Source organism: Mauremys mutica, chromosome 2, assembly GCF_020497125.1.
Source record: "Mauremys mutica isolate MM-2020 ecotype Southern chromosome 2, ASM2049712v1, whole genome shotgun sequence".
NCBI classification, from domain to species: Eukaryota; Metazoa; Chordata; order Testudines; family Geoemydidae; genus Mauremys; species Mauremys mutica.
Genome location: NC_059073.1, coordinates 17,614,900 through 17,639,943, shown reverse-complemented (window position 1 = coordinate 17,639,943; position 25,044 = coordinate 17,614,900). Strand labels below are relative to the sequence as shown.

The window sequence follows — 25,044 nt, the reverse complement described above, 5'->3', positions numbered from 1 at the left end:
ATGCAGATGAGAACATGTTGGAAAGACATTCCATGATATATAATTAAATCCCCACAGACAAAAAAAGAAGAAAGAAGATCACACTTAAAAAGAGACTAATGGAATAAACCACATAAAACTATTTTTAGACTGCAGTTTCCCAGCAATTATTCACACGGGCTTCTTAAAATGAGTCAATTTAATGATCAATTGTCTGAAAAAATTCAGAACATGTGTACGGTGCTGTCCAAAAGATTTCTATTGATGAGTCCCTTGTGTTATTGTTCAGAAAAATTATTTTTAAATTATTCCCTTGAAGTTTCCCTAGTACAGACTCAAATTATACAGAACACTGTAAAAATTCCAGGAAGTATTTGTGTTGTATTGCAGTAAATGATCCAAAGAGACACCAACGTGCCCTCTTGTCTATCTCCAAGACTAGCCCTGTCCCTACTCCCAACCCACTTAATAGTGAAATATTTTGGATTTACCAACCTCTTTATATTACATATATGTGGCAATTTGTATATAGACATGTATTATTTTAGCACAGAATTACATGGTACCATACAACTTAACAGGAAAGTTTAACCAAAAATCAGTTGTGCACCAAAGAGCAGAAGCCTTGGGAGAAAAGTTTTTGGTTTGTTTTTCGGGTTTTTTTGTTCTGCGTGGGACAGTTTAATGAATGGATTAAAAGATTGTGCATTTTAGGTGCATCAGTTTATTCTTCATTCCTTCTGTCTCTCTACCTCTCACCTCTCTTTCAATCCTATGTAATATGTAGATTATGTAGTGACAATCTGCCCCTGCATCTCCTTATACCACCAACCATGCTGATACAATGGCAGTTCAAGGATATCAGCCTAAGCAGGGTTAGGTAGTGTAGAAAACGATCCCGGTGATTCATCAGATGGCATTCTTTCTTAATTTGGTATGAACAAACACCTCAGCATGGTGTTAGAAGGGCAGAGGGTGTCTTTCAAATGAGACAAAAAATAAGAGGCCCTGACCTTTTGCTAGAAGAAGATCGCACTGCACTTTTTGTAAGTTTATTAGTGTTAACTCAAGAATCCTGGCCAAATTCTAATGTGGGCAGTATGTGTTCTGCCTCATCTAAATTCCCCCTGGAGTTTCAATTGGAAAATCTTACCTTATTCTTACAATTGAATATTTATATTTGCAAAACAGAGGCCCCATAGCATCAGGCGTGATAGAAAATACATACATGATACCTCTCCCATAGAGCAGAAGATGGTGGCCTTAAAGATAAGTTTAGAGGGGGTGTTGCATTCAAAAGAAGCCGTGTATCCTAATCTGTCACACAGGCTTACTTAAATGGCTGCCATTTTCCATGTCAGATATGTCTGTACTTCAATGTTGGACACAGCAATATTTATGAGTAATCTGTATTATCAATAGCAACATTTGCCAAAGTGTATTGGGACTCATTTGAACAAGAGGTGATATAAAAATGTAAAATCAGTATTACTGAAGGTAACAAAAATGGTTAGGATAAACCAATTGTTGAAGGCAGCATGATCTAAGTACTAAAACCATGTATATCTTGTAAAATTGAGCTAAGGAGTAACAACAATAATAATATTAAGCACTTACCTAGTATTTTACAGTTTCATAATGCTACAAAAACATTAATTATTCCTCAGATAGAACTCCTAAAAGGTACATACTCCAGAGGGGGCTTCAATAAAACCTCAACATTCACCAACTCAGGCACCTGTAATAACCTTGGTTTTTTCCTATTCTTACAATGCAGACCATGCTGTCTAGCAAAGTACAATGTTGTTGTATACCACTCAACAAGCACTTAAAGAGATTGTCATTTCTAGATTACCAGCCCTCAGTCATACCCAGTCACATCTGTTATAGTATTAACCGGGTTGAAGTACACAGAAGAGAAGCACATCAGGGCTTACTGAGCACTTTTCTCTTATAAAATTCTGTTCATTCCCTTGTCCACTGTAGATTTCACTACAGGAGAGGAAAACATAATGTCATGAAGGAATATTTCCCACAAAATCCCTTACATCACTCCAGTGAAGAGTGCTATAAATATCCTACATTTTCCATCAGACTACTGGAAACAACAACAAAAAGCCTGTGCTATCTACAGTGAGGAGCAAATACTTATATGGGTTGAAAGTCTTTTTAAGTTGTGGGGAACTCACTTAAGAAGACTGAAATATTCTTATAGGTGGTAGGAGTTGTTGTATGTAATTTGAAAAAGCTGCAGCCATATGGTCTAGATAGAATAAATTAAGGCTAACAGAAGAGAATTATTCAGACAGCTTTATGAGAAGACAACGTTAAAAAAATAGCACAGCTGTTACTTTTCCTCATAATTAAATATGCAAAGTAGTGATGTCAACATTTCTTAAGTAAAGCTGCATAAGTCTGATACCTCTTTATTTATTTATTATTTATTATTTGTTAAGCACTGAGAGTGTGTTTAGCTCCTTACAAGACACAAAATGCAGACAGTCCCTGCCACACAAAACTAAATACTGTACTAAAAAAATACATATGTATTGTAAAATGGACGCAAGTTTCACTGTGTTCAGAGATACTATCTACAATTTGTGAAGGGTTACTGGGTACAAAACTATGACAAAGAAAGATGTATTCTGCATGTCTGAGATCATCATTCTGTGTAGATTTAACCCAATCATAAAGCCATCAATCCAGACTGCTAGTTAGTAAATGAAGACCTACCATATGCATATACTATAGATATGAAACGTATTAAGCTGGCTTCAGTATTTTTTAAAAATATGTTTTTAATATACTTTGGACAGAATTTTGCAATCCCATGACCAGGTATTCACAAAATCTTGGTGGTTCTGTAAAATAAATGATTAGCCAAAAATATAAACCAGTTGTCTGCTAGGGCTCAAGAACGAACGTGTTATCATGAAAACTGAATTATTTTAACCCCCACATTATCACAAAGATTTGCAATTACTCTCAGCAGTGGAGGAAATTACATTTATTACCATGGGTAGCTGATGATAATTATTTTGTGTAACTAATTCAACCTTTGATTACTGGATGGCTTAATTTAATAGCACTAGTGTCTATGCACAATTATAAATTATGAATCACGCTATTTTCATCTTTGCATAGAGTGATAATATCTGAAATGGAACTCACACAGAGTTAGATAGACATCTTGAGGCAACATTCAATCAGTCACCTTGGCAAAGTCTGTAGATTCTTTTTTTTCTGATGTGCTGGCTGATTGTCTAAGCAAATTTAACTGTTTCCACTGTTAGTGCTAGACAATGTTAGTCACAAAGCTCCAAATTAAAGCTTCAGGAAGGATGCTCAGAAACACTTGACATTTAAAAATCAATAAACCAATATAATCATCCTATACCACATGTTAAGTTTTTCCAAGTCCCTTTTCCTATCTATTTTGTACTGAACAAAACTCAGTTTTAAGTAATGAAAACTGATCTCTACAGAAACAAATCATGTAACTAACTATACAGTTTAGTCATCACAGCACATTTTTTTTAATTAAATTGGTAATTGGAAATTGCATCCCTGTCAATTTGGGCCAGTACCTTCTCCACTTTTGCTTGCATTTGTGGGTGCTGTAAGTGGTCTGAGAGGAATAACAATGTCATCCACATTAATCCCATCTTCTGCATGCTTCTCAGAGACATGAGACAACAGTTCTGACTGATTCGGTGAAAATAAGTTACAAAGTTTACACATGAAGATGGAATTGATTCCTGTAAAATAGAGAGAGAGAGAGAATCATTAACAGTTCTGACATCAACAGTTTACTTAAAAACCTACTAGTCACTCAGATTATTTTTTTCTATTTTGTTTACCCAAACCAGCTAATCACCAACTGCGAGAAGGACTGCATTATAGTTTTAAATTAGTATTTTTATAGAAAAACAATATTAGGTAGGTCAAGAGCAAAGTAAAGGACAACACTTTCCCCGCATCTCCTCACAGCCAGGAGAGAGATATGGATGGATGGAGAGGGACGGACGGACGCACGCACGCACACACAGAGCAAGGAGGCTTTCCAAGGGGCAAAAGAAATAAAAGCTCCTTTTCTTTTTCAGTATCACTGAGGGATTCCACTTCAAGTTTATCAGACACCTACTAGTCAGAAGATGATACAAGATGGTGTCCTGAACAGATTTCTGGGACAGCCCCCTGATAAATATCCCAGCATCTTACCTTCAGCTAACAGCTCTGTATAGCAAGGAAAGCTGAGAGTCATACGGGGTTTATGCACCTGTACCTCACCTCCCACTCACTTCCCTAGATGCTGCCCACTCGCTTATTCTTTGTATCTGCCTCTAACTAGTAGGTCTAACCTTCCAATTGGTAGGTGTTTGGTACATTTTTCAAGCTCTATGATATTGTGTGATTCATTTAAGATTTTTACTATATTTGACTCTCTGTTTTCTTTCACATACAGTGCCACTCCCCCTACTCCTCCCGTGCAACCTACTCTGTCATTACTATTATTTTGTATCCTGGTATTACCGTGTCCCACTGATCACCAAGTCAGCTTTCCCCTACCTCAGGGGTGGGCAAACTACAGCCCACATGTCACATGTGCTCCTGGCCTGGGAAGCTAGCCCCTTGCCCCTCCCCCGCTGTTCCCCTTTGTCCGCAGCCTCAGCTTGCTCGCTCCGCTGCCGGCGCAACGCTCTGGGCGGCTGGGCTGTGAGCTTCTGGGCAATGCAGCTGCAAAGCCCGGCCTGACCCAGTGCTCTGTGCTGCATGGTGGCGGCGGCAGCGTGGCTTGCTCCAGCCGGGCAGCGCGGCTGTAGTCCCACCAGCCACCGGTGCTCCAGGCAGTGCAGTGAGGGGGCAGGAAGCAGGGGGAGTTGGATAGAGGGCAGGGGAGTTTGGGGTGGTGGTCAGGGGGCGGGGGTGTGAATAGGGGTTGGGGTGGTCGGGGGAAGAACGGGGTTGAATGAGGGCAGGGGTCTGGGGGGGCAGTCAGGAAGGAGGGGGGTTGGATGGGGAGGCAGTCAGGGTACAGGGAGAAGGAGTGGTTGGATGGGCCACGGGTCCCGGGAGGGCCGTCAGAAATTAGAGGAGGCGTTGGATGGGGCAGCGGGAGTCCAGGGGCAGTCAGGGGACAGGGAGTGGGGGGGGGGAGATGGGGCATGGGTCCCAGAGGAGCCGTCAGGGAACTGGGGGCGGGGGGGGTTGGATGGGGCAGGAGTCCGGGGGGGGGCAGATAGGAGGTGGGAGCCAGGCCATGACCCCCTCCCCTAACCAGCCCTCCATACAATCTATGAAACCCAATGCGGCCCTCAGGCCAAAAAGTTTGCCCGCCCCTGCCCTAGCTGTTAGTTTAAAAACTCCTCTACGACCAGGGCCCTACCAAATTCAGGGCCATGAAAAACGCATCATGGACCATGAAATCTAGTCTCCCCACCATGAAATCTGGTCTTTTGTGTGCTCTTACCCTATACTATACCGATTTCACAGGGGAGACCAGAATTTATCAAATTGGGAGTCCTGACCCAAAATGGAGTTGCGGGGGATCACAAGGTTACTTTAGAGGGGATCGTGTTATTGCCACCCTTACTTCTGCACTGCCTTCAGAGCTGCATGGCCGGAGAGTGGCGGCTGTTGGCCAGGCACCCAGCTCTGAAGGCAGTGCCCCGCCAGTAGCAGCGCAGAAGTAAGGGTGGCAATGCCATACCATACCACCCTTATTTCTGCGCTTCTGCCTTCGGAGCTGGGTGGCCGGAGAGCGTCGACTGCTGACTGAGGGCCCAGCTCTGCAGGCAGCAGCGCAGAAGTAAAGGTGGCAACACCATAACATGTCATCCTTACTTCTGTGCTGCTGCTGGTGGCGGCAGTGCTGCCTTCAGAGCTGGGCTCCCGGCCAGTAGCCACTGCTCTCCAGCTGCCCAGCTCTGAAGGCAGCACCGACGCCAGCAGCAGCGCAGAAGAAGGGTAGCAGTACCACAACTCCCCATACAATAACCTTGCCACCCCCTGCGACAACTCCTTTTTGGGTCAGGACCTGTACAATTACAACACAGTGAAATTTCAGATTTAAATAGCTGAAATCATGAAATGTACTATTTTTAAAATCCTATGAAATTGACCAAAATGGACCATGAATTTGGTAGGTCCCTATCTATGACTTTTAAACTTTACATGCCAGCAATCTGGTTCTGTTTTGGTTTTAGTCAGGGGTTCCCAAACTTGGCTCGTGGCTCGTTCTGGGTAAGCCCCTGGCGGACTGGGAGACACCTTGTTTACTACTTCCCGCAGCTCCTGTTCGCCTGGAATGGCGAACCGCAGCCACCGGGAGCTGCGAGCGGCCGTACCTGCGAACGCTCAAAGAAACAAAGTGTCTCACAGCCCGCCAGGGGCTTATCTTGAACAAGCAGCGAACCAAGTTTGGGAACCCTGGGTTTCAGTGGAGCCCAGCCTTCCTGTATAGACTCCTCTTCCCCAAAAGGTTCCCCACTTCCTAATCAACATAAATCCCTTCCTCGATCACCATCGTCTCATCCACACATTGAGACCTGCAGTTCTGCCTGTCTAAGTAGCCCAGCGCATGGAAATGGAAGCATTTCAGAGAATGCTATTATGGAGGTCCTGGTCTTTAATCTCTTATCTAGCAGCCTAAAATTGGCTTCCAGGGCCACACTCCTACCTCTCTATGTCACTGGTCCTAAGTGTACCATGACCACCAGCTCCTTCCCAGCACTGTAGATGTTTCAAGAGGTCTGCAACCTTTGCACCCAGCAAGCAATTCACCATGTTGTTATCCTGGTCATCAAAAACCCAACTATCTACATTTCTAAGAACTGAATCCCCCATTACTATTACCTGGCTTTTCCTAATAACAGGGGTTCCCTCCCCTGGAGAGGTATGCTTAGTGCGAGGGAATACCATAACATCATCTGGAAGGAGGGTCCCAACTATGGGATCATTTACCTCTGCTCTAGCTTGATGTTCTCCTTCTCCAAGACTTTCATCGTCCTCAAAAGCATAGAGAACACCAGATTGGGGTGGGACTGCTCTACTGTGTCCCAGAAAGTCTCTCCTATGTATTTCTCGGTCTCCCTTAATTCTTCCAGTTCCGTCACTGTAGTCTCAAGAGCCCATACTCAGTCTCTTTGTACAAGTAGCTCATGGCCCTAATGTACAGGTATGCCACCTGCCCACAAGCCAGATAATCATTCTATTCCTGGGGGAATTCTGAGCCAAAACATTAAAAATTCTGCACCCAATATTTTAAAATTCTGCCAATTTTATTTGTCAAAATAACACTACATAATCATGTCAGTTTCAGTTATTTTGGTAATTTATTTCAGAATGCCTGTCAACAAGTATGTCTGTAACAATACAGACAAACACAAAATTTCCCCCAGGCGTAAAGAGTTAAAGAAACCCTTATGACAACCCAGTTCTTGTTTCTCTCCCTCCTCCCCCCGAGCCAAGCCAGGGGGTCAAACACCCACAACCCCTCCACCTGAGTCCAGCTGTGCCTCCCCCCCCCCGACCAGACAAGCATCCCCCACTCCTCCAGAGCCCAGATGTGCCCCCCTCCAGGCCAGGCAGCCATGCCTCTCCCTCCCTGAGCCCAGCCGTGGTCCCTCAGGACAGACATCAGCCCCCCTCCATTCCCCCCCCAGCCCAGATACCCATCCCCCTATCACCCAGAGAGCCAGAGGGAGAAACAGCCTGCTGCTGGGTCCCAGGCTTGTGTGGAGTTTCCTGCACACCTCCGTCTCCTTCCCTCAGGGCATGTGGGTAACTGCAGCTGCCGGGAACTTTCTATTCTCATCCCCTCCCCCCCCACCACCATGTCTTCTATGTGCGAGCTCTCCCAGGTCTAGCGCCTCCTAGCGGTAGCCAGTAGCACTGCAGCCCATTTATGTCAAGGAAAGGAAATTTCTGCAAAATTCTGCATTGCACAGTAGCACATAATTCCCCCAGGAAGTACCATACATGCTGCATTCAGTGCAATAAACTGGATAGCCTCCCCTCTGCTACTGGACTTTTGTGTGCATTATTTTTACTCTTGTGTGTGGGTTTTTTGTTGTTGTTTTTTTTTAAATGACAGCATCCTCTCATCTCGTCTTTGGAGACAGTTGCATTATTTTCCAACTAATGCACAGAGCATACATCTACAACTCCTTTAACATCCTTATATTGCAGGAAAACTCTTAAAATGATGTTTCATTAGATTATGTATGTAAGCATTTATTTAAAGCGCATAATGTGTTCTCAAAAGATCAGTATGGCTCCTTCCCAGCCATTCTGCAGTCTTGGGCACATACATATTATGGCAATTTTTAAAAATGCATAGTATGTACATGATAGAAATTCTCCATTGAATAGACTCCACTCTACTTGCTTAATATGTATTCATATTTTAAGATGAAGCATATTATTTACCCAGCAGGTTAAAACTGTTCTTTCTAAATGTAAATATGGATTTAAGATTCATGCTATGCAGAGTAAAAATACCTATGAACATTAAACAAAAATGTTAATATGCAGTGGCCATTAGAGAGAGACGAAAGCTCCAATATTCAGATGACATTCACTTTCTGGGGTCTTATTATCTTCTAGCTGATGCCCAGATTCCATTTGGTCTGCTCTCCCCTTCCTGAACCGTTGGGGAAGAGAAGAACTGACTGACTGACCCACTTTCCGCTGCCTCCTCATCCCTTCTTACATTTTCCTGGTAAGTGTCTTTGGGGTCATCTTTTTCCCCTTTCGCTCTTAACAGCAAGATTCCTAGAGGAGGAGTGACCTGCTATTAGTAGAAGACTACTGAGTGCATAAACAAACAGTTAAATAATATTAGTATTTTTTACAGAACCCAAAATTGAGATAAGTGTCTGGAAATAATAACAAAAACCAGGGTCTCCCTCAAGGAGCTTACAATATCAGATATGATATAATAAAAGGGGCACGAACACAGTAAAGTGAAGGCAAAGTTGGAATATATGGAGCCAAAGGACAGAAAGGGTGGCAGTAAAGAGTGTGGATTGTGGTGATGGGGAAATGTCACAGAGTAGAATGCAGAAGCAGGATGGGGAAATAATAGGGGAAATATAAGGCAACAGAACTGGAGTAGAGAAGTGAAAACAAGGAGAATGTTAGGAGAATGAGCAGAGGAGGAGGGCAGGGTCCAGACAGCAGAAGAATAAGTGTGCTGATCATAGTTCTTAAACAATTAGGTGATGAGTAAGCAACTGACAATTGATCAACCAGGTGCTAATTAGGTGGTGAAGCAACAGGGCGATTAATTAGTCAATTAAGTGTAAAGCATCAAATAAGCAATAAGTCAATTATGTATGCACAGAATCAATGATTAAGCAGTGGATAATTAATTAGGTGGGAAGTCAACAGAGCAACTAATTAGACAGAAATTAAGTATGCAGAGAATCAAAGAAACTGTAAACAATTAAGTATGCCGTAAATAAATAATATGAATATCAGCGAAAAATATTAAGAAATATTGTTTGCTAAATATTTGATAGCTGTGTTATTTGAATACTCAATAAGCTTCAAGTGATGTAAACCTAAATTTTAATATAATTTTAAATTTAAAAAGTGCCAAAATAAATTCAAAACAAAAAACAAACAAACAAACAAAACCACTCCTCCAAAACCCCCAACATTACTAGTTAACTTAATGTTAATGCTTTATTTGTTAACATTCACATTAAGCAGGTAACAAATAATATTTATAAACAAACTGTTTCTATACTTTTTCTTCATATTGTTCTTCCAAATATCCCAGGCACTTTCCTAACTCCCAGGGATGTGGTGAGGCTTAATTATTTAAATGTTTGAAAAATATCTCCATTTTACTTATCAAGCATAAAGCACGAGGAGATTAAGTGACTTTCCCAAGGTTATACAGCAAGTTGCATACCCTGGCACAGGACCCAGGCTTCTTGACTCCCTCCACTAACCACAAGACAACATCCCTACCTTTTGATTTAAAGCACCACAAAAAAATTGACTCAAACAGGTAACACTTAGAGCTTAATTTTAAAAAACATGGTTGAGATATGATCACAAAATATGCTTTTAGACTGTCACGGTGATTGTGTGATGGGAACGGTCTAGAAATATTTTAACCAAATTGTAACCATTTTAAAATATTTTATAAAGGAAAAAACTCACTGAAATTAAATTCTTCCAGGGTTATTCCTGGGCAGAAAGAAAGAGGTATATTATCTCTCTATATATATTTACACATGCATACATACAAGGCCAGCCTTAGGAGTAGTCAACGTTGGCACCATGTGAAGTGTGTGTGTGCTGTCAAGAGGGTGTTACAATAAGCACCCCACTCCCTTCTGCCCTCATCTGGCTCCACCTCCCAGGTCTGTTCAGCTCACAGCCACAGTCCGTCTCCAGCCCCGGTCCACCCCCATCCTCTGTGCTGCCTGCATCTCTGCTCCGTCCACCTACCCTCAGCTTCACCCCAAGCTCCACCTCCAGCCTCAGTCCACCCCCATCACCCACTCCACCTGCACCTCTGCTCCACCCCCCTGCCCCTAGCCCCTGCTTCCCCGCCTCACTCCGCCCCCAGACAAGCTCCACCCCCCAACCCTGCTCCATCTCCAGCCTCACCCAAGGTGCCATTTTCCATAAGGCATACCACATACCAATACATCAAACAAATCATGGCAATATGTATCCCAAGCAATTAGCTAAAATTATCAGCACAGCCAATATTTTAGAACATATATATCTAATACTACTTCTTGCAGTTCTGTAGGAGTCAAAGGCAAATGTAACTCCATAATTAAATGCAAAGCTAACCTCAGGATTAAGACCCTGATCCTGCATGCATTTAGGCACATGCTTAAACGTAGACATATGCCCAAGTGCTTGCAAGATCACATTATACCTTTGTCTCTTTCCTCCCAATTTTACTATATACAGTAGAACCACAGAGTTATGGACACCTCAGGAATGGAGATTGTTCATGATTCTGAAATGTTCGTAACTCTGAACAAGATGTTTATGCTCCTCAGGGCAGGCTGCTCAGAGTGGGGGCTCGCAGCATAGGCGCCAACTTTTCCCAGCACTGGTGGGTGCTCGCCCCGGCCCCGCCCTGACTCCACCCCTGCCCCGCCCCCTCCCAACCCACCCCCATTCCAAGCCCTTCCCCCATGTCCCCACCCCAATTCCACCCCATCCCTGCCCCTATTGGACTCCTTCCTCAAATCCCCACCCCGGCCCTGCCTCTTCCCCCAGCGCACTCATTCCCTGCCCTCCCCGCTCCCTCCCAGCGCTTGCTGCCACAAAACAGCGGTTTTGCGGCAGCAAGCACTGGGAGCGAGGGGGACAAGCGTGGACGTGGCGCTCTCAGGGAAGGAGGAGGAGGCGGAGGCGAGCTGGGGTGGGGAGCTGCCGGTGGGTGCAGAGCATGGTGCAGAGCTCTAGCACCGGAACACCCACGGCATCGGCGCCTATGGCTCACAGCTGTGCCTGCGAACTTCAGCATCTTCACCTCTTACCTGTAAGTGGCTGCCTGGCAATGGGGGATATGCACAGGCAGCTGGTTCTAGCCTCCTGGCTGCAAAGGTGATGAGTGAGACACCCTGGGGGCGGGGCACCACAGTATCAATGGGCACCCAGTGCAGGCTGTGGCCCTTTAAAACTGAGCTGCTCCTCCAGAGTTGAGCATGTAGGCAGGAGCCTGGGCCCAGCTCCAGCCGCAAACACTTCAGGCCAGGTTCCAGCAGGAGCTCAGGAAGTTTCTTTTCAGGGGGTGAATGTGCCCCGGCTTACGGGAAAGCTGCAGACCTGTCCCCAGCACTACTCCTGCTCTGCCTGTTCCACATCTGTGCCTGTGAAATTCAGCGTCTTCACCTCCTACCTGTAAGTGGCTGCCCTCCAGGTAGCGAGTAGGGGGCAGGGACAGGCAGCGCAGATGCAATACAGGCACAATATAGTATTTACTGTTTGTTTGTCTCTGTTGCTGCCTGATTGCTTACTTCCCATTCCACATGGTGTCCGGTCGACCAGTCAGTCTCTAACTCTGTTGTTCATATCTTTGAGGTTCTACCGTAGTTCCTTCAGTCCAATTTTTCCTTCTGTTGAGTAACTCTTTCCTTCCTTAATTTATACCATTCTTCATTTCCACTATTTCGTTTGCTTCCTAGCATATATGTGCCATTTCAATATTTCCCTTTCTTTCCCCTCCCCAATGTCTTTTATACTCTCTATTAAGTCCTCTTACTCTTCCCTCTCTATATCTGACCAAATACTGCTAAATTACACGCACACTCCTCTATACTCACTCACCTACACATCCACTCTGCCACAGGGTACTTGATTTCTTGCACCTCCCACAACCCTGCTTCTCCATTCTTCCATTTATGCCTTGGCTGTAGTGTGCAAAAAGTGTGTTCTTTATTCAAGTTAAAATCCTAGTGAAGACAAAGCAGCTTGTAGTTTTCGTACAAGTCAGCAGGTTGAGTTAAAAGCTAAGACTTTGCCTTCAGTGTCAAAAAAGGTGGCTTTTCAGTTTGTATTTTACAGTGAGATAATTAACGTGTATTAGCTATCTTGCTGGAAAATCTTAGTAGACACAACTTGGTAGTTTTTACCATGATCTAAGCAGGCGAGGTCAACACTATGCCCCTCTCACAGGTGAGCTTGCCTAACTACATCACAGTAAAAGCTACAGTGCCTTGTCTCCACTAGGATTTCACAGCAAGATAGTTAGGTCACTGTAAACACCCACCTTTTTGGCAGTGAAAACAAAGCCACAGTGTACACAAGGCCTTAGCCACAGATCAAAGGCCTCTATTCCAGCAACACAGCAGGCAGCTCTCCAGCTTCAGCATCTCCCAACTTCCCACTGAAGCCCACACCCATGACTCTGGTTCAGTTCCCCATACCTTGTTTCCTAGCTGCCCTTTGCTCCTTTCCAGCTCCTCCTAGCTCCCCACTCCTCAGTCATTCTACTCCTCCCTAATTCCCCAAGGTCAGCTCCTTCCTCCCAGCGTCCTCACTCCCTCAGCAGCCTGCAGAGATAGGCAGGCGAGTACTTGTGCTACCTAGCGTGGACACAGCACCTCTACTCCAACAGATCTAAGGCTATGGCTACACTTGCACTTCAAAGCGCTGCCGCGGCAGCGCTTTGAAGCGCTAAGTGTAGTCAAAGCACCAGCGCTGGGAGAGCGCTCTCCCAGCGCTGTCCGTACTCCACCTCCCTGTGGGGAATAACGTACAGCGCTGGGAGCCGCGCTCCCAGCGCTGGGGCTTTGACCACACTGGCGCTTTGCAGCGCCGCAATTTGCAGCGCTGGAGAGGGTGTTTTCACACCCTGCTGCAGCACTGCAAATTTGCAAGTGTAGCCAAGGCCTAAGCTACAGCTCCAAATCTCTCTCAGCACTCAGACCTGTAAAAGCAGCTATGATTGTGGACTGAGTGAAAAACAGATCCCACAGACAACTAAGCAGGAATTTTAATTATTCTGCAAACACCTATATATATTGCAAATTAACATCTGCCACTATATCAGTGTTCTCACTGTGTACATCAGGGGTAGGCAACCTATGGCACGGGTGCCGAGGCGGCATGCGAGCTGATTTTCAGTGGCACTCACACTGCCCAGGTCCTGACCACCAGTCCAGGGGGTTCTGCATTTTAATTTAATTTTAAATGAAGCTTCTTAAACATTTTAAAAACCTTATTTACTTTACATACAATAGTTCAGATATATATTATAGACTTGTAGAAAGAAACCTTCTAAAAACGTTAAAATGTATTACTGGCACGCGGAACCTTAAATTAGAGTGAATAAATGAAAACTCGGCACACCACTTCCAAAAGGTTGCCGACCCCTGGTGTACATGAATACTGTACCAATACTGCCCTGTGCAACATGGTCCAGTTATAACTCATCTACCAGCAGGGCACGTCAATGCAGCCTCTGGCAAGTCTAGCTGTAAAAGACACTAAGGGTGGGTCTAAAGAAAAATCCACAGCTAGCCCGTGCCAGCCAACTCAGGCTCATGGGGCTCGAGCTGTGGGGCTGTTTCATTGTTGTGTAGAATTCTGGGCTCAGGCTGGACCCTCTGAGACCCTCCTACCAGTGGCCTAGAGCCCAGGCTCCTGCTGAGCCCAGAAGTCTACGCAGCAATGAAAGAGCCCTCAGCCCAAGTTGGGTGGAACGGGTCAGCTGCGGGGGTTTTTTTGTTGTGTAGATATACCCTAAGTCAAAGGTCCCCAACCTTTTTCATCTGGCAGGTGCCGGACGATGAGCCACCAAGGACCGTGGCCAGCGGATGAGCATCCACGAAATGCCGCCGAGAAGTGGCAACATCAACAGGCATCGCCACCAAAATGCCGCCAAAAATCAGCGGCATTTCGGCAGCGATGCCTCTGGATGATGCTGCTTCTCAGCAGCATTTCGGCGGACGCTCGTCCGCAAGACACTCGTCCGCCAGACAGTACGTGGGTGCGCATAGATGCCCCAGCGGGCGCCAGGGAGCCCCGCGGACAATGCGTTGGGGACCACTGCCCTAAGTAATCAATTTCTTTCTACACTTTGTTGCTATATGCTACACAAATACAAAAAACTTTGCTATTTTGGCAGTGATTCACACACACACATACCACTGCTGACCTAAAATCTGCAGCTGGTTGAACACAATATAACAAGGCTAGAATTATAATTCATATTGCAGTTTTGCATTGTAATAGGAAAAATAATAATAATCTAACATGAGGATCACTGACTGAGCAAATAAACGTAAAAGGATTGATGTTCAAAACGCATGTGCAATATAACAACTGATGCTTTTCATTATATCAAAAGGTGGACACGGCTCTCCTTACAAAATTATGCTTTTAGTAACAACTACTTACACACAAAAAGGAGATTTTCAGCTCCAAACCCCTCGTATTACAATCTGTTGGTTTGTGACACTGGCAGACCAGTGCCAGCTCATGCCAAGCTCCCCATGTCTCAACTGAACGCTGACAAATACTCTGGCTCACCTGTGCGTTAGATAGTTAAAAAAAGGATTTGAATTATAAGAATGTGTTTAGTGTTTAGACTCTATGGCAGGGATCGGCAACCTTCGGCACGCGGCCCACCAGGGTAAGCCCCCGGCGGGCCGGGCCAGTTTGTTTACCTGCCGTGCCCGCAGGTTCAGCCAATCACAGCTTCCACTGGCAGCGGTTCACCACTCCAGGCCAATGGGGGCTGTGGGAAGCGGCGCGGGCCGAGGGATGTGCTGGCCACCGCTTCCCGCCTGTGAGTTGCTGCATGCATTAATCTCACAACATCTGTATCCCTCAGGTAATATTTGTACAGCTGTATTGTGAGCCTCTGTGACCAGGTAAATCACTATACAGGAGAGAGATATTAATTAGTAAGAAGGGCTGATCTTCAATAGAAAGCATTACACCCTTTCCAAAACAAAAAGTTTATTGATACCAGAAAAACTAGTGTGGCACACGGCAATTGGACTATCCCTACATACCATCAACAAGAGGACAAAATACTTCAGTTGTTCTGCTCTCTTCCCTGTGAAAGTAAGTCATGCAAGCAGACCCCTGCCATCAGCTGAGTTTGCAGCTCAGCTCAGCAGGAAGGGGATAAACCTACAAAGAAAAGGAAGTTGGTATTTGTGTGCTGCTTGGACTCTGAGGGACAAAGTGTTTCTCAGCATAAGAGAAAGATCCCCAGTGGCTTTGTAGGGATATTAAAGAAGGTTTATATTAAACATGGTTTATATGAGAAATGATTTATTGATTTATTGTTAATTAATACTTTATAACTTAAGGTTTATGTTAGAAGTAAATTGCATCCGAAGAAGTGGGTATTCACCCACGAAAGCTCATGCTGCAAAACGTCTGTTATTCTATAAGGTGCCACAGGATTCTTTGCTGCTTCTACTGAAGTAAATTTGTGATTCCCAACATTTAGCTTCTAACCTGCAAGCCACCAGCTGTGTCTGTGTAAAGCCTGCTCAAAGAGATACTTGGTATAAAACTTGTTAAGCTCAAAGAAATACTTTGTATAAAACTTGTTAAACATTAATTATCTCTAAGTAAGCCAAAACAGTAGCTGTTATAGTGTATAGATAGAGACCCCCACCCTCTGTAAGTTTTCATCTCACTTTATCTTTGCTTGTTAAAAGACAGGGAGTCTCACATAAATTGGTAACACCCCAAAAAGTAAAGAGACAGTGAAATAGATGTGATTAACATAGAGAATGTATGTGAATGAATGGTTAGGGAGTCACCAGCCTGAAGAATTCAGTGTCGGCTGAAGAAGGTGTCAAGTGGGATCAACCAGATGACCCCCGGAGGGCAAACTGGAATCCACCCACCACACCTCAAAGGAAGGAAAAACAAAGCATCTGACAACATGGAGCCAGCCACCTGCTGATTGATTTAGCAACAGCAAAATGAAGCAACTCCTATGAACTAACATAGGGAAAAATCCCTATAAAACTGGACTCTAAAGAATAAGGACTTTGAGTCTATGGTTCTGCTGCCAGCCTCCAGGAGCATCAGATGCATCTGACACAGACTCGGCTCCATCCTCATGACCAAGATACCTGGCCAGTAACTTGGCATGAGCAACATCTAGGCTGGTAACTATAACATCTATACAGAACCTGAATGAATGATTGTGTGTGTGTGTGTGTGTGTGTGTGTGTGTGTGTGTGTGTGTGTGTGTGTGTGTGTGTGTGTGTAAGGAATAAGTAGTAATGGAAACAAGTAGGAAAACATTGTCTTTTGTTTTGTTATGGTATTTACAATAAATGTGGCATCTTTGCCTTATCCCTCTTAATAAGATCCTGCTGGTTTTTATTATATTGGTACAACAGCTTAGCCTGAATTAGCCCTAAACAACATATAGAATCTGATTACAGCAGCTTTTATTACCTTTTTAAATGTAAGATTGCAACTCATTTGTGTATCTATGTTTACCGGTTTTAATTCTGTAAATAATTCTCTGGTTTCCTTTTTCTATTTAATAAATCTTTATAGTTTATTATAGGATTAGCTACAAGTGTTGTGTTTGGGGTAAGATCTAAGGTGCAACTGACTTGGGGTACATGACTGGTCCTTCGGGACTGGAAGTAACCTGAATACTGCTCTTATTCTTGGTGTGAGACCATCTATCACAAAGGTATGCTCACATGGGTGGCAAGATAGATTGGAGTACCCAAGGGGACTGTCTGTAACTCCATATTAAGATTGTTTTAGTGCCTGAGGAACTCACACTTGATAATTAGTTGGGGACATCTCAGGTCTCGTCTACACTAGAGTTTTGTTGACAAAAGTTATGCTGCTTTAATTAAACCGCTGTTGCATGTCCACACTATGCTCCTTGTGTAAGCAGAGCGCATCCACACTAGCAGAGAGCAGTGCACTGTGGGTAGCTATCCCACCATGCAACTGGCTGCAGGGTTCATTTGAAAGGGTTTGCAATACCTCATGGGCCAGGTAAAGCGTCACATGATGCAGGATTCTCAATCCCATCGTTCCATGGGCATCCTACTAGATTGCCAGCCACCTTTCAACTGAAGTGTGGAGGGAGGGAAGGAGTGTGTGACAGAGAGTGTGTGTGTGGGGGGGGGGGAAGAGACAGAAACAAAGTGTGTACTGGGGAAGCATGTGAAAGACTGTAGTGGGGGGGAAGCGCATATGTGAGAAAGACAGTGTGCACTGGGGAAGTGTGTGTGTACTGGGGGAGAGTGTGTCAGCACACTGTCTCTTTAAGTTTAGACAGCAGCCTGGGCAACCAATCCTGGGGGAGGGGGACGCCTCCCATAACATCCCCTGGCTCTGCACAGCAGTCTCTTCCCGCCCTCATCCCTGCAGCAACAGTCTACTCTGCCTGCCTGCCAATTCCATATTGATGGTTCTGTGATTCCCTCCGAAATCTCCCACAGCCTCCTCAGCCACCATGAGCATCCTCAGCAGCTCTGAGAGCTCTCCACACTGAGGAACGTCAAAGCTTCCTGGAGCTTTGAAAGGTGAGGGGCACATGCCTGCAGGGCAGCCGAGTTCAAAACAGTAAGCAGAGCGGTCATGGTGGTGGGCCCTGTGGGATACTAGAGAAGGCCAGTTATGTTGACATAACCAACAGCATCTGATGCTTTGCCACTTTAACTTTTGAACTGCACATATACAGAATTATAATATATGCAGTATCACATATTATGTTACTCCCTTCTAACTCTGAATGCATTAACAAAAGTGACATAAGAAAAATGGCATCAAACCCTGCTCGGCTTGTCAGAGAGGAGCACTATTTTCTGCATATTTGCCATCTGTATTCAAATATGTGTTACTATGTAGCTGTGGGTTTTGTTGGCTTCCAGCTGAGTCATTGTGTAGTCAGGGTATTCCACATAGAAAATAAGCAGGTTAAAATAGATACATAAAGAAAAGTCAGACTTTCTTCAAAATATTGTGAAATATGCTAATGCATTTATTTTTATACCTTCAGGCAATCTGCAGTATTTCATAATCTTGATGAAATGCAACTAATTGTGCCAATTGCATTTTTCCATCCTTCAAAAAAGGAGCTTGGAACAAGTATGATCTTCAGTTACCCATACATTTGCCTCAAGAGCAGACACTTAGCCAAAGATTTGATCTTCAGGCCTTTCCTTCCCACCACCACCCATTAACATTTTAGAGTTATAAATTGAGGGAAAATACTGGCATTAACTAATTTTAGTTCTCTTTCTTTGGTGTGGTGAAAACCATCATTTCATTGTCTCTAATCAGTAAGCTCTGCACAAGTAAAGCTTCAGCAAGAAGTTTAAAAATGCTACACATGCTGTAGGACACTAAACGGTGCCATATTTCCTGTTGATTCTTACAAAAGCCTTGTCTACTTTACATTTAGTGGCAACTCTGGGAGTCCTAGGGCTTATCTACACAGGGACTCTCAGGAAAGTTATAATGAATCAACTAAAGGTTCAAAAAGTCAATGTGAGGAAGTTAAAAAGCATTAAGTCCTCATGTAGATGCTCTCACTTAAAGTGATCTTAGCTCACTATGACTTAATCCTCCTTGGAATGTGGGAGACTTGAGAGGAGGTGGTGGGGTGTCTGGGTCAGAGAAAGTGAAAATGACTCTCTAACCCAGTGGTTAACATGCTCACCTGGGAAACCCAGGGCCCAATCCCTGATGCAATCAATGTTTAAGTGTTTTATACAAAGTGGAACAGTTTCAACAGGAGGGACAAAGAAAAACCCATAGGTACCTTGTAGCTCAATGATTAGTACATTCAGCAAGGAGATATGAGAGCTGGGTTCAAATCCCTGCTTCCAATCAGACAGAGTGGGGACTTGATCCTGAGTATGCCACTTGAGAATTCCATCTTTTGAACTACTGGGTATAAGAGACTGGAACTACCATACTTTTTGCATGTCAGGTGTGCTCTGATCTCATTTCTGGGATCAGGCCCTGATGGCAAGGTAAGCGAGGGAACATTTAGTTTGTGAATCCCATCGAGACTAAGGCTCAAAGCTGCTCTGTGGTATCAGAACTTAGGCAGCTTTGTGCATGGGGCATAGCTGTCTTTAAAATTAGACAAAATATTGGTCTGTTCTATCCCTTAAGGTTAATTCAATAATGTCAACATTTTCTACAGCAGCCAATGATTTTGGATGTCTTATCTTTTGGGTGCCTTACTTGACATGCCTTGAATCTTTGTGGACCTAGCCCAAAGTGTCTCAAGTCTCTCTCCCTCATATATTATATACCAAAAAACATTCTTCCTGAACTATGCAGACTTCAGAACTGGATGAAAAAAAAATTCTTTAATTAATTGTTTAGTCTAGACAGGATGACTCAAGTCTAAAAACTCCAATGCCACATCTCAAAATCAGCATTACAATATACCTTGTCAACGGGAAATTTAAACAGTGAAAAGCTTATGTGGCCTATTCATCACACACAGAAAGTGAGGCTCTTCTTGCCTGTCAGGATGGCAAAGCAAACTGATGCTTAGTACTTGCTTTCATCTGATCATGAAACAATTTAGGTAGGAATCAAATGTAGCAAACTTTCTTCTAAAAATGGCTGAAATAGACACACATGAAAAAATTCATAGAAGAAAATTAAGTCTGTATGCACACTGCTGCAGTTTAAAAGAGATCAATTTACTTATCAAGGGACATAACCAACAGTTAAGTTTTTAGTATATAGCAAGGGTAGGCAACCTATGGCACGCGTGCCAAAAGCGGCACATGAGCTGATTTTCAGTGGCACTCACACTGCCCGGGTCCTGGCCACCCATCCAGGGGTGCTCTGCATTTTAATTTAATTTTAAATGAAGTTTCTTAAACATTTAAAAACCTTATTTACTTTACATACTACAATAGTTTAGTTATATATTATAGTCTTATAGAAAGAGACCTTCTAAAAATGTTAAAATGTATTACTGGCACGCGAAACCTTAAATTAGAGTGAATAAATGAAGACTCGGCACACCACTTCTGAAAGGCTGCCGACCCCTGGTATATAGGATAGTTGATTACAAAGTTGATAGAGATCCTATTATTACGATAACTGTATAAAAGATCCTACAAAATATCTATACTAGGATATAAATATCTGGTTTATACTATATGTACCTTTTCTCACATAATTATTTTAAAAACATGCGACAACTATCTAACTAAATGTTCTACAAGGCTATAGAAGCAGCAAAGAATCCTGTGGCACCTTATAGACTAACAGACATTTTGCAGCATGAGCTTTCGTGGGTGATGCAAAACGTCTGTTAGTCTATAAGGTGCCACAGGATTCTTTGCTGCTTCTACAGAACCAGACTAACACGGCTACCCCTCCGATACTTGATACAAGGCTATAGTTATCTTACATTCATAGACAACAAAAGTTATATTCCATGTTCTAGTAGCAACCTCTTGTGGCCAAACACAGGTACTGCATTCTACACTTTACCAACCCTATCCTGCAAGGTACTGTGTCCTGAACCAAAAGACACTGAGGACACTCATAAGAAAATAAACCAACATCCTCAAAACTGGCCACTGATTTTGGGTACCCTACCTGAGATGTCTCGCACCTGACTTTTAGAAGTGCAGAGTATCCATAATTCTACTTGAAATCACCTGGAACTGTAGGCGTTCTGCACAACAGTTGGCCGAAAATCAGGTTCAAGGCACTCAAATATTATTGAACTGGGGCCAAAATGCAGGGCATGTCTCCAATTTTAATCTATGTCCTCACATAACATTATGTAGATTGATCCTGCTATTTGCACAAGATAGCCATAACGTCCTTTTTATAAACATTTGAAATACAAAAAATGACACTAGTTTAGTGCACATTAGTAGGACATTTTATAGTTACTCCCCTTTGTAAGTTATTTTCACACATGAACATTAGAAACTACTTTTTCCTTTTTTTCTGGCACTCTTCTAAACAGTTTAGACCGGGGGTGGGCAAACTTTTTGGTCCAAGGACAACATCTGGGTGGGGAAACTGTATGCAGGGCCATGAATGTAGGGCTGGGGAGGGAGTGCAGGGTGTGGGAGGGGGTGCAGGAGGGGTGCGGGGTGCAGCACGGGGTTGGAGGCTCAGGGCAGGGAGTTGGGGTGCAGGAAGGGGTACAGAGTGGGGGAGAGGGCTCAGGGCAGGAGGCTGGCATGCAGGAGGCATGTTCCCCTAAACTGCCAGAATGCCCCATGAGAGCTGCATTTTTGGTGCCTTATGTTTGCCACCTGAACTACATCTTGTATGATGCACCATGGTCACAATACATTCTTGATGCACCTCATCAATTCAACCAAAGGGGAGACTGCAGTGCATCATGGGAGATATAGTCCAGCCAGGAAGGCTAGTCCACAAAGAAGAATGGGGGCGTTGATATTGTTAATGGAAAAATCTTTTTATATTTTTTTTCCTGGAAATTTTTAATTTTGTGACAAATTATTTCCCATCGCTGCTCCAGGCCAATGGGAGCTGCTGGAAGCTGCGCGGGCCGAGGGACTTACAGGCCACTGCTTCCAGCAACTCCCATTGGCCTGGAGCAATGATCCATGGCCAGTGGGAGCTGCGATCGGCCGGACCTGCGGATGGGGCAGGTAAACACACTGGCCCGATCTGCAAGGAGCTTTCCCTACATGAGCAGTGACCCCTGTTTGAGAAACCCTGTATTAGTAGGATAGTTGTAAGCAAGACACCAGAAGTAAGTTTTCTGCACTGCCAATGGGCGCTGCGGAGTTGGTACTCGGGGCAGAGGCAGTGAATGGAGACACTCCCCCCACCCCAGGGGATGCTGGGACATGCCAACCACTTTTGGGAGCGGCACGGAGGGATGGAGGGATGGAGGCAGAGTGGGCAGGGAGCCACCTCAGTGCTGCTGGCACATCCCTGCACACTGATGCGGGGAGGGGAGCAGAGGGCCTCCATGTGCTGCCTGGGGTAGGGGCAGTGCACAGAGCTGCCTCCCCTCCCGGGTCTATTACAGGAGTGGGTGGGTGGGGTCTTTTGGCTTGCAAGGTGCAGCAGGTCGGACTAGATGATCACAGGAGGGGTGCAGGTGTGGCAGGAAGCTCAGGGCCTGGAGGCGGAGTGCAGGAGGGGGCTCTGGGCATGGGGTTGGAATGCAGCAGACGACTAAAGGCAGGGGGGTTCAGGGCAGGGGGTTGGGATCCTGGGTGCAGGAGGTGTTCAGGGTGCAGGCTCCGGCCCAGTTCTGTTTACCTGGAGTGGCTCCAGGGTGAGGCCTCATGAGGGTGACAGCAGCGCACAACAGGGCTAAAGCAGGCTCCCTGCCTGTCCTGTCCTGGCCCCATACCACTCCCAGAAGTAGCCAGCATGTCCGGCAATGGCGCCTGGGGGCAGGATGGGGCAGGCAACTCCACCACGTGCTGCCCTCACTTGCAGATACCACCTCCAAAGCTCCAATTGGCCACAGTTTCCCGTTCCCGGCCACTGGGATCTGTGGGGGGAGGTGCCTGCAGGTGAGGGCAGCGCACAGAACCTTCTTCCCCCCCATCCCCTAGGAGCTGCAGGGATGTGGTGCTGGCCGCTTCCAGGAGCGGAACAGGGCCAGGGAAGGCAGGGAGCCTGCCTTATCCCCGCTGCACCACAGGGCTGGCAATCCTGTAGGCCAGATTGAAAGCCCTGACGGGCCAGATCCATCCCACAGGCTGTAGTATTCCCTCCCCTGGTTTAGACCACTGTCTTTGGTAGACGAGGATACCCTTAAGAATCTGAATGTAAGTAATGCTCTAAATCAGGGGTAGGCAACCTATGGCACGTGTGCCGAAGTCAGCACGCGAACTGATTTTCAGGGGCACTCACACTGTGCAAGTCCTGGCCACTGGTCTGGGGGGCTCTGCCTTTTAATTTAATTTTAAATGAAGCTTCTTATACATTTTAAAAACCTTATTTACTTTACATACAACAATAGTTTAGTTATATATTATAGACTTATAGAAAGAGACCTTCTAAAAGCATTCAAATATATTACTGGCACGCGAAACCTTAAATGAGAGTGAATACATGAAGACTCGGCACATCACTTCTGAAAGGTGGCCGGCCCCTGCTCTAAATCCATCTAACAGCAGTGAAGCTTCCTTATAGAGATTTAGCAGCACTTCTTCCTTAAGAGTAAATTACATGCCAAAAACCCTACTGGGCAGCCTGAGTCTATACGGCAGTGGGAAGGGGTGGAGGGACTCAAAACCACCATCTCCGGGCAGCAGGCAGGAACTCAGGACCCCACTTCACCCACCCTTCCTTGCCCAGCTGGCTCCTATAGGCGGTGGGGGGGGGGAGTGGGGAACCGAAGCCAAGGCTTGGCAGTCATAGATGGGAAAGGCTGGCTCCCCTCCCCAAGTGGAAGGGATTCCCCCTGCCCACTTGTGGACTTGCCAGCGCAGGAAGAAGCGCCACCCTCCTGGGGGCGGCCCTTCCCCAGGCCCCTGCCTAGAAGAGGCAAATCCCGCGGTGTCAGGGCAGGGGCCGGTCCTGTCCCGCCCCAAAGCGAGGCACGGGGAGGGGGCGCGTGGAGACGCTCTTCCTGCCCCCCAGAAGGCAATGAGGGTGGCGAGCAGCCCCGTCGGTCCCCCGCCCCCAGGCTCTGGCGCGAAGGGGAGGAGAGGGGGGCTGGCTTGGCTAGCAGAGGGCTCGGAGCAGGTTGGCTGAATATCGGGGGGGGCAGGAACAGGCTCAGGATGAGGGGGGGGGCTGGCGAGCAGCAGCAGCCCCCCTCCGGGGTTAATTAGCTCCGGGGTGCCGGCTCCCCTCCCCAGCTGCCGTGAGGCCGGCCCGGGGGGGGTTCCCGGGAGGTCGGTGGCTGAGGAAAGAGGGGGCTATGCCGGCGGTGGGAATAATACGTACGGGAACTACTTCACACGCGGATAGATCATAAATGAACAGCTACCGGACGGGTCTACTTTTTATGCTTCCCCCCTCTCCTCCTCCCAGGATAGGATCCCTCCGCGCGCGCGTTCCCCTCCCCCACAGCTCACATTTAGACCCGGGCCGCCCCGCTCACCTGCAGCCGGAGCCTCCATAGTCGGTCGCGGGAGGGGGTGGTAGTGAAGTAAGGCAAAGGTGGGGGTTTTAAAGCACTTTCGTCCCAGTCGACTAGGCCGCCCCGCTGGCTTCCCCGCTGCTTGTGAAATTATTATTTTTAATGGGGGTCAGAAAAGCGAGGTGGCGGATTATGGCGAATCTGCCGCGTCCGACACGGCGGCTTCTTGCTCCGCGACGTCGCACGGAGAGCGCGAGGGCAGAGGGGGAGGGGCTGGGAGGAGGCGCGCGCCGCCCAACCGCCGCCGAGCGAGCAGTTGTTGGGTGGCGCGTGCGCGCCTCTTTCCTGCCCGGAGTCGCGAGCGCTCGCTCCTCCTCTCTAATGCGGAGCTGCGGCGTCGCCAGGGATGCGCGCGGGGCGGTTGCGGCCGTCACAGCCTGGCGCCGCGCGGAGCGGCGTTCGGGGGGCCCCGTGGGGCGGCTGCAGCCCCAGCGGCGCTCAGTCAGGATCCCAGCCGACCGGATTGCGCAATAAACTGGCGGGTTCTCCGGCCC

The 25,044-nt window shown here is 46.0% G+C and overlaps 1 protein-coding gene across 2 annotated transcripts in view; it reads right to left on the bottom strand.

Annotated features, from left to right (window-relative positions):
* Nucleotides 1–24,830, bottom strand: part of ZFAT (zinc finger and AT-hook domain containing) — a 159,218-nt gene extending 134,388 nt beyond the window's left edge. The window contains exons 1-2 of one of the 2 annotated variants that reach the window (XM_045005851.1): nucleotides 24,512–24,830; nucleotides 3,567–3,737 (exon numbers count right to left, since the gene is read on the bottom strand). In XM_045005851.1, the coding sequence (XP_044861786.1) occupies nucleotides 3,567–3,737; nucleotides 24,512–24,530 (190 nt within the window). In that variant the 5' untranslated portion in view covers nucleotides 24,531–24,830. Of the gene's footprint in view, nucleotides 1–3,566; nucleotides 3,738–14,865; nucleotides 14,907–24,511 lie in introns of those variants that run through there. The other variant, XM_045005853.1, reaches the window with a different exon arrangement.
* Nucleotides 24,831–25,044: the final 214 nt, after the last annotated feature.